The sequence below is a fragment of the Mauremys mutica genome, chromosome 11, assembly GCF_020497125.1.
Source record: "Mauremys mutica isolate MM-2020 ecotype Southern chromosome 11, ASM2049712v1, whole genome shotgun sequence".
Lineage (NCBI taxonomy): Eukaryota > Metazoa > Chordata > Testudines > Geoemydidae > Mauremys > Mauremys mutica.
The window spans coordinates 4,753,006-4,765,203 of record NC_059082.1 but is presented as its reverse complement, the minus strand read 5'-3'; the positions used below and the strand labels follow the sequence as shown (position 1 = coordinate 4,765,203).

General features: G+C 37.5%; 1 protein-coding gene across 1 annotated transcript in view; it reads left to right on the top strand.

Moving 5' to 3' along the window:
* IQCH (IQ motif containing H) overlaps positions 1–12,198 on the top strand; it is a 116,159-nt gene that overhangs the window by 3,772 nt on the left and 100,189 nt on the right. Inside the window, exons 4-5 of the mRNA XM_044980709.1 lie at positions 43–160; positions 6,259–6,378. Of these exons, the coding sequence (XP_044836644.1) occupies positions 43–160; positions 6,259–6,378 (238 nt within the window). The remainder of the gene's footprint in view (positions 1–42; positions 161–6,258; positions 6,379–12,198) is intronic.

The following is a 12,198-nucleotide window of genomic DNA, read 5'->3' as shown; positions in this document are numbered from 1 at the left end:
AGCAAGTCTTGTAACTTTTATTATTTCTGTTTCTTTCTAAAGTAGGAAGCTTCCTATTGGTGCTGCTCAGAAGCAATTTATTTTTCCACGGGTGCCTGTTAAGCCTCTGACTACCCAGCTGTGCGGCAGATCAGCACCAAGTATTTCTCCAAGTTTGCAGGTCTGAAATAACTGATTGCTACTTTAACAAATAGTCTACAACATTTAATTTGGGTCTAAGGTCAAAAAGCTTACCAAGAATGCCTTGGGTCTGAGTCAGTGAAATATATGAAATTACTTAGCAAATACTCCTGTAATTTACATTCTTTTAGCCCTCCTGTTCCAAACTCCACAGAGTCACTTTAGGCCAGCATGGCCATTTGGTGGCTCAGGGTTTTAGATAATTCTCAGAAGAATGAGCACTCCTCAGAGATGGGAGGCCCTTTTCCTGTCTTCAGAGCAAGGTAAGATCTTGGCCATAGAGGACTTCAAAACCCTCAGGGAAGCCTTTAAAAAGAGGCTGTTCAAGGCCAAGAAAAAGCCTGCTGCCTTTTTCCTTATCACAATGACATCAAAGAGATTGTTAGGGAATCCTGGAACAAGTTAGCTGCTTGTTCTGCTTTAAGGCTTCAATCCTATAAGCATGTGCTTAACTTTACTACTCTGAATAGTCCCTTTGACATCAGTAGCACTAATGTTAAGCATATGCGTAAGTGTTTGGAGGGTCGTTGCCTAAAATGGTGCCCTTTTTACTTAAGAGATGTCACAAGCCCTGGGGAATGGAACTTTTCTATACATATACCTGGTGATTACCTCTGGAGAAATGTCAGCTCTCCCATTGGACATCTGACATTTGGCTGGGAGTTTTTTTTGCAAGCAGAAATTCTGATTTCCCCCCCCCCCCCCAATTTATGGTTTTTGAAAAATGTTGATTAAAATTTTTGTTTTATTTCGTGTTATCAATTTTGATTGGTCTGTTTAGTCACATAGTGGTAATTTTAAAAGGTTATTTTGAAAAAAACAAATTTTAAATTCAGTGACAAATTTGAAAAATAAAATTTCTATCAGAATGAAGTATCTCTGAAATTTTCACAAATTTAAAAAAAGTTTTTTGATACGTTCTAGTCAGCACTGGGACCATTGGCTGAATAGCATCCTTTGGGCTAACCCCTAGTTATCTGGTATAATCCACAGTTCTCAGGCTATTTTGAATTAGTTTTTTAAATTAGGGAGGCATCAAATGGGCTGAGAGCAGGCTGTTGGTAGGAGGAGCTCTGTTGGATGCCAGAACCCTAACAACAAAGTAGGGAACATGACTCCTTGCAGGAATGAACCAAGGATCAGCAGCCCAGATTTCATACTGCTCGATCCCTCTGCAGAAAATCAATTTATAAATTAAGACTAAAATTTCCCTAGTCACTGTAAATTGAGGAAATTTGGTCTAGAAATCTTAAAGAAACAATGAATGTGGAACTCTGTGACCCCCTGTTTGAAGAGGGATTATTCAGATTACAACTGCACTTTAATTCTCCTAGTTTCTTTCTGTTTTGAGGTGCAACCTTAACATTACTTTAATATATCTCTGTGCACTAAAATCCCATCATTTACACTTTAAAACGGATGTAAACTTTACATTTCTCTGGGGTTCTGTTGAATAGAACACCCACAAGACCATGCAATATGAAATGGAAAAAAGTGCTGATGCAGAAAATGGTTTTTAGAATCTTTTGGAAACAAAATACACTTTCCTAGAAAATGTTCCGGCACTCTGCTGTATAAAGACACTTGTGTCATGAAAAATTATCAAAGGCCAACTAATGTATAATCGGAGTATAATCCATGTTTTTTCAACTGTTACATGCACGGGTGAACTTAATTTAGAGCAGGACACACACCATGTCCTACCCTGACTTTCCCTTGGGGGGGTTTGGAGTCCCATTGTCCTTTCATTTCTGATATCTGTGACATCTGCTTAAAAATGCATATCCACGGACACACAAGATAGCCCTAATTTCCCATTATGAAGTAAATGACAAACAGTGCTGTTTTGCCAGCTGTTCTACATGCATGGCATGCTAACATAAAAGCTTTTATTATTAAATAGTTGTGAAATCCAGCTGGGAAATTACCACCTATAATTCCCCACTTTCTGTCTTTTAAACTAGGTAATCCCCAGTTGCAACTATAAACCTTTTTTCCACATTAAAAACAATGTAAGGTGAACAGTTATCAGTTGTTAAGGGTACTTGAGCATCTACAGGCTTAGTTTATTTAACCTGTTGGTTAGAGGAATCAAGTTTCAAACATATATTGTAGATTCTGAAAGAAAAAAATAGTTCATATAGCATTATCTCTGTGGTTTGTGGTCAGTAGCAGGCTGCATCATGGTAGATATGGAGCATAAATTGCGCTTGCAGTAGTTAGCAGAAAACAAGATTACAATCAAATTAACACAGACTATATTTTCACATACAGATTGTTAGAATTCTTGCCATATGCCAAATAGTCTGGCCACAGATGTGCTCGTATACTCTTGAAATTATTATTTACACGCAGGTACAGTATTTCTGAATCATAGCAACAGCAGGATGAGATTGTGCTAGCCCAGGTATATGGAAAATCAGGATGCACTGTCATTCTTGCTTGTTGTAATTGGGTTTGTTCTTCCAGGGAAGCCTGAGAGACTTGCACACACATCTCCCACTAGGATTAATTGGGGATGTCTCTTAAATCCCCTGCACAGCAATGGTAGTGAAGACCTTAGTGTCTCTATAGCTGGGTAATTCAGTTCAAACTTATTTAGAGAATCTGCTGGGTTCAAAAGGCCTGAACTGATCCGTTCGTTTTTCTTTTCAAAAACTGTTTTACTTGTGGCGCCCTAAAGACATAATGTGGGTTCCCTGTTCTCTCATTAGTATCAATGGGAGTTACAAAGGTAAATGAAGAAAATAGACTCTATAGTACTGTCAACTAGGTGCAAGCTGTCAGTTGTTAGGGGTGAGAATTGGTTCAAAGTAGACGAATATACTTTTTGTTTCAAAGACTAATATGATATAGTCAGTTTACAAGGTGGTGTTCACCTCTGGACAGTGGGCCATGCACCACTTAAGTCCTCAAAAATAGGCCTTATGTGGTGGACAGGATTTGTTGGCCCTCTATATGGGCTGAATTCACCCAGTATGAAGTGACACTTGTACTGAAGTAGAATGAGACTTGATTGTAACATACAAACTATACCGTTCTGTGGATAGTGAACCAGTGTGTAGACGGGAGAAATACACAGAACCTCCAGTAATATGAAGTCCTTTAGCAGCTGATCCACCGCTTGATAACGTGGTAGACGCATCTACACTGCTCTGGATTGTCCCTTTCCATTTATCTGTTAGTAGTGGGGCCTGTATGGTACTTCCCAGTTATCCTGACCAGAGCCAGTGACACCAGGTGGGATGCCCCATCTTTTCCCTGTTGGCTCCTTCCCTTGGCTCCTGTTGAGTCCCAATTACCCTAGAGGCACTCTTTGAGCATCTTCCGTTTTTCGGGCAGTTTAAAAGTGACTGTGGCACACATCACCCATGATTTTTTTTACTAAAACTGGAATAAGTCCTGTACAGTACGTTTGCAGGACTCACCACTAGATTATTTGCTTGTTGTACGTGTGTAACATGCCAGTTGCCCTGTCCATCACATCCCCTTCTTGTGCACTGTCATAATAGAAGCTGGAGATATAGATGATAGAAGTTACAGAGAAATAGACCTATTAGATCATCCAGTCTATCTCTCTGCAAAGATTGTTCCCAACAGTACATTTACATTTAGAAAGTAGCTTTTGTCAGCTTTCTTTCTTAAGCATTTCATTTCTCATTATCCTGAGTGGAATTTGCCACTGGGAGATTTATCATTTTACTGTCAGCATGTGACTGGGGAGTTTAAATTGTGAGTTGTCTCTTGTTTTTAATTGAGAAGGTCTTCAGAAAGAACCATTGCATCTTTCTTTCCAACCCTTGTTTAATAACACAAGCAGTTTGCATTTTGTATAGCAGTGTGGTGTGGTAATAAAATAAATACTGTACCACAGAATCATTGTTGAGGTGAAAAATGAACTTTCTGCCTCTGTGCACCCATCTAGGTAAAAGAGTAATTGGTGTGGATAATAACTTTTGGTTTTTGTAAACCAAAGTTTGACAATCACATTTGATATGTTTGTTTGTAATTACTTTCAAAAGAAGAGCATATAAAGGTCAGATAAATTCAAACATGTTTAGTTCTTCAATAAAGAAAACAAATTGCAATCTTATATTAATAGTTTCAGAGATCATTTTGAAAGTATTGTAAAACATATACAAATTAATTTTGTTTTTCAAAAATTGACATCCCCTTAAAACCCTTTTTAAAAACTTGATAGAAATATCAGTGATAAGTTCTTGACTATAACTACATTATATATTTAGCTAGATATATTGAGGGTGTACTTTTCCATTCCTATATTTAGATAATGGGAGTTATGACCACAGAGAGCTGGTGTAAATCGATGTAGCTCTATTGACTTCATTGGCGATATGTCAGTTTAGGCCAGCTGAGAATGTTTCCCATTCATCAGTTGGTGAATAAACCCATATCTGTGTAAGGCAGTTGAGCAATGTTACTTCAGTGGAACTATTGGGAGATATGTCTTCTCTTGATGCAGATCCAGATGTTTTGTTCTGACTTTCAGTGCAATTAAAACATATGCACTGTGGTAAATGCAAATGTTTTCACAGTGATAATTTTATTCTGTGCAGTGCTCCTTCTATTTTTTACAGAAATTGTATGCATTAGATTAATTTAAAAATGAAATGATTAAGAAACTGTCTTTACATGTTTTCTGTCCTTTAGGATTGTCTTCCACACTAATTTTTATGAGCAAAACAGCTGGATCCATTCCACACAAATGAAACAGGACATTAAAAAAACCCTGTATTTTAATTCTTGGTACTATAATGATTATTTCCTCATTGACTTACTAAATAACTGCTCTACCTGCATTGAGCCAGTAGGCCATAGCTGATCCACGGAAGCTGTTCTGATCCATAAGATCAATGATCCCTGAATTTAAAAATCTCTGGCAAGCTTGGCCATGATGGATGAAACTATTACTGTAAAGTATATCAACAATGCACATTTAACCCCCTCCCATAATCAGAGCTCGTATTTGCCACATCCAGTTACTAGGAGTCTGATTCAGCAAAGTGCTTCAGGAGAGAATAAGCACACCCATCAAAGAGAAAATAGATCCTTGTGGCCAAAAATCCTGGCTTACTTTCTGTCCTGAACTGAATTTATTTACTTACACTCAAGTATCTATTCATTCAGGAATGATCCTGCATCCACTGAAATTAATAGGAAGACTCCTAGCGAGGGAGGAGAGGGTGGGGAGAATTGGACCAATTTTGAGTTTCAAGCTGTATTTTAATCCTTGCCCCTTTGCTTTCTATATGGTACTTTATTTCAGTATATTTTCTGTTCAGCTACAGAATCTCAAGTGTTGCTTATGCCTGTAACTGATCTTAGTATTAGATGTTTGCTGTGTCTCTTGCATACCTTTTACTAATTCCGAGATTTATAGTGTAGAGATGTAGCTAGAATCCCTTATGGTGCTTGCAAACCTAGTTTGGAGTTTACCTTTGGTGACCCTGAGAGAAAAGTGTCCAATTTAACAGAGTAAGAGCATACTTTGCCTGTTTAGCCATAGTACATACAGAGTTCATTGGCTAAACCTTTCACTTGGATGGTGACAAGTAAATCCCAGGCTGAATTTTTAGTCTCATCATCCTCACTGGAATTTTTAATTTTTTAAAATTAGGAATGTTTTCTTTTGGCGAAATAGAGTAGATGTCCATTTGTAGATTCAATGATAGAAACTACATGCAACCTACATCACTCAAATGGCTCAAACTTAATGTATCGTTTTCCTTCACACCTGAAATTGAACTAATGTACGATGTGTAGCTCTAGAACTTTCAGGACATGTTCAATAAGTAGATCCAACTGAGTTTGGTGGAATGATATTTGTGATATTAATTGTCAAATAATCTAATCACAAGTACATTTTTTCATTATTTGTTCAGTGGATTGTTGAATAACATTAATCAAATTATTTGAAATCTTCTCCCCATTTATTGATGAATAAATTCATCAGCAATGTTTTTCATTATTCAATCACTTTTGTTGTTAAACATTTTAGTTTATGTGGTAAATACATTTTGAGAATATGTATAGTATTCTTTTATGTCTTTGTTTCAGCACAAGCTTGCAATGAATGTGAAAATCATGTATGATCCAGGGGACACCAGTAATAGAGTTCTTTTAAAACAGAACTATGGAATCAGTTTGCCACTAATTAATAAGAGAAAATCAGCTCCTGTAAGTAATTTGTTTCAGTACCCTTTTTATCAATAGTTTAGGCTTTCATATTGTAATATTTTACATAAGTATATATTACCCTTGTCTTTTCTTTTTTTTTAAATTTCGTAAGTATTACTAAGATCATTTTAACAGAGCAACAATGCTGTCAGATACAGTAGTAAAGCAGCACTGTGTTTAAAGTAACAGGGCCTTGATCCTGCAAAGACTAAAGCATGTGCTTCTCTTTACACACGGTGAGTAGTCCAATTAAAGTCTGTGAGTACAGTTACACATGCACACAATCCTTTGCAAGATTGGGGCTGATGGGATTTTTGGCCTGTTCCAAATTGCATTGAAGGAAATGTAAATACTCTGGTTTTAATGGACTTTGGATCAGTTCCTTTGTTGTTAAGGAACTGTGAAGGAATAAACTCTATTTTCAAGCTTCTGAGAGCATAACATAAACAATGAGTTTTTAAAAATGATGAAAAATACACATACAGCCCTTGACATTTTGTTATTATATTCTTCATTGACATTTTTTCAAAAGTAACCCTAACAATAAAATACTATAATTCCAGAGGTAAGTGTCAGTGAACTAACAAAGGGAGGCTCCCTTACTTAAACTAGAGAATCAAAGAATCTTAAACATCCGTATCTTGATGAAGTCTAAAGTTTGCAATAAAGAGAGAAACCCAGAAATACAATGAACTAATCATATAGACTTATATGTTTTAGAGAAATGCTTTAGAGTAGTGTTTCCCAAACTTGGGACGCTGCTTGTGTAGAGAGAGCCCCTAGTGGGCCGGGTCGGTTTGTTTACCTGCCGCATCCGCAGGTCCGGCCGATCGCCGCTCCCACTGGCCGTGGTTCACTGCTCCAGGCCAATGGGAGCTGCTGGAAGCGGCGGCCAGTAGGTCCCCTGGCCCGCGCCACTTCCAGCAGCTCCCATTGGCCCGGAGCAGCAAACCGCGGCCAGTGGGAGCTGCTATCGGCCGGACCTGCAGACGCAGCAGCTACACAAGCAGCATCCCAAGTTTGGGAAACACTGCTTTAGAGTAATACCGGTATTATAGTTCTCTTCACATAAGAGGGTGAGGGGACTTGATAGTAATTTTTTTGTTTGTTTTGGTCCCTGCTGCTGCCTGATTGTATACTTCCAATTCCAAATGAGGTGAGTGGTTGACTGGTCAGTTCGTAACTCTGGGGTTCGTAATTCTGAGGTTCTACTGTAGTTATAATTCAGAGCTGTAAAATTATAGTTCAGCTGATGACCTTTCAAACATCAACAAATCAAATGCCTACTGTATCTCACAACTTTGTTACCGAGAAAGAAAAAAGATAGCAAGATCACACTTCATACATGAGCCTTTTGTTGTCAAGAGTACATTACCTGTGAAGTGCAAAATGCCACCTCAGATACACTTAGTTATATAAATGACAGCACCTCGATACTATAATGGTAGTGTCTTTTTGAAATATTTAAAACAGAGTCTTTGGAATATTCTGGAAGACTAGAATTCTCTTCAATATTGTCTACCTCTCCTTATGTGAGATTGAGGTTTTCTAATATGGCCACTATTCTAAATAATCTTTCAGCTCCTCTATATACTGTTTCATTATGTTTGGACACCAAATACAAAACAGTTAGGTTTATATCATCCTTGTAGAACAACATTCTCTATTCCATGCTCAGTTGGGCTATATTTGACAAGCTTTCTTTCTTCAGGGGAAACATACATTGGGGAAGAGGGAGAGAGAGAAAAGGTATCATCAGCTGCCATGTCGTTGCCTCTGTTGAGGAAGAGAGGCTTGTGAAAACAGATGTATTGACTATACACAGAATCAACATTAGACTTTGAGCTCTGTTAAACAATTTGGGTAGGGCTCAAGATGACTATCTAGGCCTTTGTTTTCTCAGAGCATGGTTTCAAAGTAACTAATTCCTCCCATCTAACTTGTGTAACTCGAGCAACGCAAGTTATCAAAATCATTCTTTCAGTTTTTGAAGCGTTCTGTTTATCCAAGATAGCTCTGTGGATGCTGAGCTGCAAAGGCTCTGAGATTTCATTTTCAATAGGCTTGATTCAGCTCCTCTTGAGGAGAATGAAAAGATTCTTCAGTGCAAATTGTGTCAGACCCAAAGACTCTATCTCTATAGACAGGAAGAAAAATAAATAAAGTAAAACCACTTTGACCAGCTGGGTGCAAACACCTCGCTACTTATCTAAGGCATCTGCCACACTTAAACCTGCCCTCTTATTGGATGAAAATGGACATTTTGAAAAAAAGTGGCACAACTGTGTGAGACTAAAATTTGACTCTCCGATTTCTGCACCTCCACCATTGTCCTTTTTAAATATATGAGTAAGCATTAACATGGTATTTACCACCAACGTTGCTTTTATATTTAATATGCACAGACTTATTCCAAAGATCAATTACTCTCATAATTTCGATTCAGCAGTGTGGACCACAGGGAAGCACATGTCAAATAATCTAATCCAAAACACTCTTTTACAATTTAATTTATGTAATAGAAGCATTATGCAGCAAGCCCTGTGCCATACGCAGCATTCTAGGGTGTTTGGTTTTAAACAACATAAACAGCATCTGTGAATGGCACAGTTGTGGGCTGACACTTATAAAAAATGATTTTTGAACGCCGTTGCCCAGACTAAGAGGTGATTTGTCTAACCCTGTGATATAGAGTTAATTAGAAAAAAACATCATGGCTAATGGCATTTTAAAACCACTCTAAAACAGAGGAATATTATTCTGCTGTAGAGAGTCATGTGTTTTATCACTCTCACTGAAACATGTACTGATCAGCGAAAACTTTTAATGTTGACTTAAATTACAAATGTTAATCTAAATTAGGGAAGCTATTTGATACATACTAACAATTGCTAAGAAACTGTATATAGCATATGATTTTATATATAAAAATATGGCAGAGAGGTGGAATAACCAAACAGGTATTTTCCATCTTCAACTTCTATAATTCTTCAATAGCATTACTTAGCCAGTAGCCTTTTAAAAGGTTGGGTTTTTTTCTTTCTTTATTTTTTTTTTTTAATCTCAGGAAGTACTTTGTTTTATACATTTTTTTTTTAGAAGATGTTTCAGTTGCTATTGAAACCTAATGCCAACAATTTGAAAGCATGAGGATTTTCCTGGATTTTTTTTCAAAATAGGCCCCAGAGGGTATCATCTGTACTGCAGTAAAAGACTTGTGGCATGGCCATGGCTGGCCCAGGTTCAGCTGACTTGGGTGGTTGCAGCGCAGGTATTTTGGCTTGGGCTGGTTCAAGCCCTGCGAGCCCTGATCAGCTGACCTAGGCTCTGAGATTCTGTGCCATGGATTTCTTATCACAGTATAGCCGTACCCCTAGAGTGGGATTGTGGTTGCAATGATATCCATAAGTGTCAACTATAACAAAACAAGTTACTATCGCTGCTCCATAATTAAATTAAGATACATAATTTTGGAGCTGGGAATGAAACCATGATCCTCTAGTTTTAAAAATAAAGGTTTCTCTACCACTTTAGCTACAGAAAGACCTTGATTAGAAAAACCCTTATTCTCTCTAAGATGTAACCAGTCAATAGAGGGCAACATACCTGTACACACATAGGGCTATTAACAAACTGGTTTTGAGGTGAAAGGAGACAAAAGATATTAGACAAATCAATTTCAAATCAGGATATAATTGTTTGTAGTGACCTGTAACTTAAAAACAGTTTGACAGATTTTCTTCAAACCATGGAAACATTGTTCTTTGAAAGAAGAGTGAATGTGGCAACTTTCCAAGTCAGTAGCTGATATTGGATTTTTATGATGAAAGCTGAGTGCAGGCTTTAACTGTGGAGCAGCTACTGCTGCACCATAGTTTTGTCGTTATGTTGCCTCAACTCCTATTTGTCTGATCAGCATTAGCACTCTTCCTCTATCGTAACATTCCATACGTAGCTAAAACCAAGTAAAGAATATAGTCCCATTTTAAACAACAAAGGTATTTTGGGCATCACATTATTTACCGAGTACATTCTGGGCAACAAATGATGAGGTGATACCCATTAAAAATAGACACTTCCCATGGAGCATCTAAGCAAAACAAAATGCTGATCTGAATTGCCACAAAAATAACTCTGACTAACTGCTGTGACCTAAAAGACTGCACAACTGCACTTTCGGTTTTCCTAGGATCGCTGTGCTGCTATAGAATTATACTGGCACTTTGGTCCCAGTTTCCATCTAAATAAATATATAACATAATGTAAACTTAGAACCTTTTAATTTATTCATGAGGTATAATTTAATACTCTGATTTCTCGTTTTTATAAGTCGCATCATATTCATTGTTTTTCACTAACTTACTTCAGTTACAGCGGTATCCATCACCATTTCATTATTCACTCTTTTCCCCGTGTGTATGTTGATGCTAATCTTATACTCTCTCACTGAAGACATATATATTTCCATAATTATAAAGCAATGCTTAGTGTGGCAATTCTGTTAATTTCAAATGATTAGAAGGATGAACAGAAGAAAGAAAGGAGCAAAAGACCTCAAAATCCACTTGTATTTTAAGCCCATGCATATGACAACAATTACAATCAAAACATAATTTGGCATCGGTAGCAGAATTAGATTTAAACAAATTGATTTTACACGACAGTAATTCCAAATGAGCTTGTTGCATTTGTAAACTGTACTAAGAAGCACATGAATTGTTGCCACTAAAAATAAAAAAGGGAATAATTGGTGAGATAGAGTTAACTTAACAGATGACTACAGTCAGCATCCTTTCAACCTAGAAATGGGAATGTGAAGGTCACCCCCATCTCAGATGACAAACAGAGAACATTTTGTTGGTAAACAAATTAATCTTTTGAAAGGTCACCATTTGTTTTAAGTTTTTATCCAGTTCTTGTCATCTGGAATCAGAGATTGTCTGTCATTTTGCTAGGCAGGGTGCAGTCGGAGCCACCAAAGCTTCTTCTGTACATATCAGCATTCCTTGAGAAAACTCAGTGCCTGATTGCGATGCTATGGGCTGCTGGTTTACAGCTGTCTCCGGACAAGAATGGAGGCCCACCCCTGAATTCCAATAAGATGGGCCTGCATATTCTGCTTGGTGTAAGCTGGCCCTTTGCCCACAAGTAAAATGTATTGTAGTTCACGCCAGCAATTATCTCTCTTACTTCCTTCTGTGCTGCTTCTGTTCTCTTTTTCAAAAAACAGATGTGGTATTCACTGAAGTTCTGCATCTATTCTCTTTCACACCTGCTATGGCAGAGTTTTGACAGAGGTAGATTTTGGGAAAGCTAGCAGTAAGCCATCAGCTATCATTTCTTTGATAATAACTTAAAGGAACAGTGCTGATTTTTCAGGTAAAGGGAATTTAGTGCCATCTCTTTAGAGGACCCAAAGGAAATTCAGATTAGATCTGCTATATTATTATGAAGAAGCCCTAAGCAGTTCTATATTTAAGGTTGTGTTGGGCTGTCCACTTAAAACAGAGTTTATATCGCCTTGTGTACATAAAAGCTCCTGTTGATCGTCACCCATAGTCTATACTAGAGTGTGTACATTGGAATAAGAAGGGCAAATTAGAATTTTTGAGATAATTTTCAAACCCTGAAATCTCAGAATTTCAGCAGACAAACCCCTTGAAAAATCATTCATTTCTGACATTTTTACAAAGACTGTTGTAATTTTGGGGCACTTATCACATTACAGTGGCTCCACTGAAGTCATTGTGAGTTTGGATTCCACATGCCACTTCATGGTGAACAGAGGAGAAGAATGAAGTCAGTTGAAAACAATTTTTA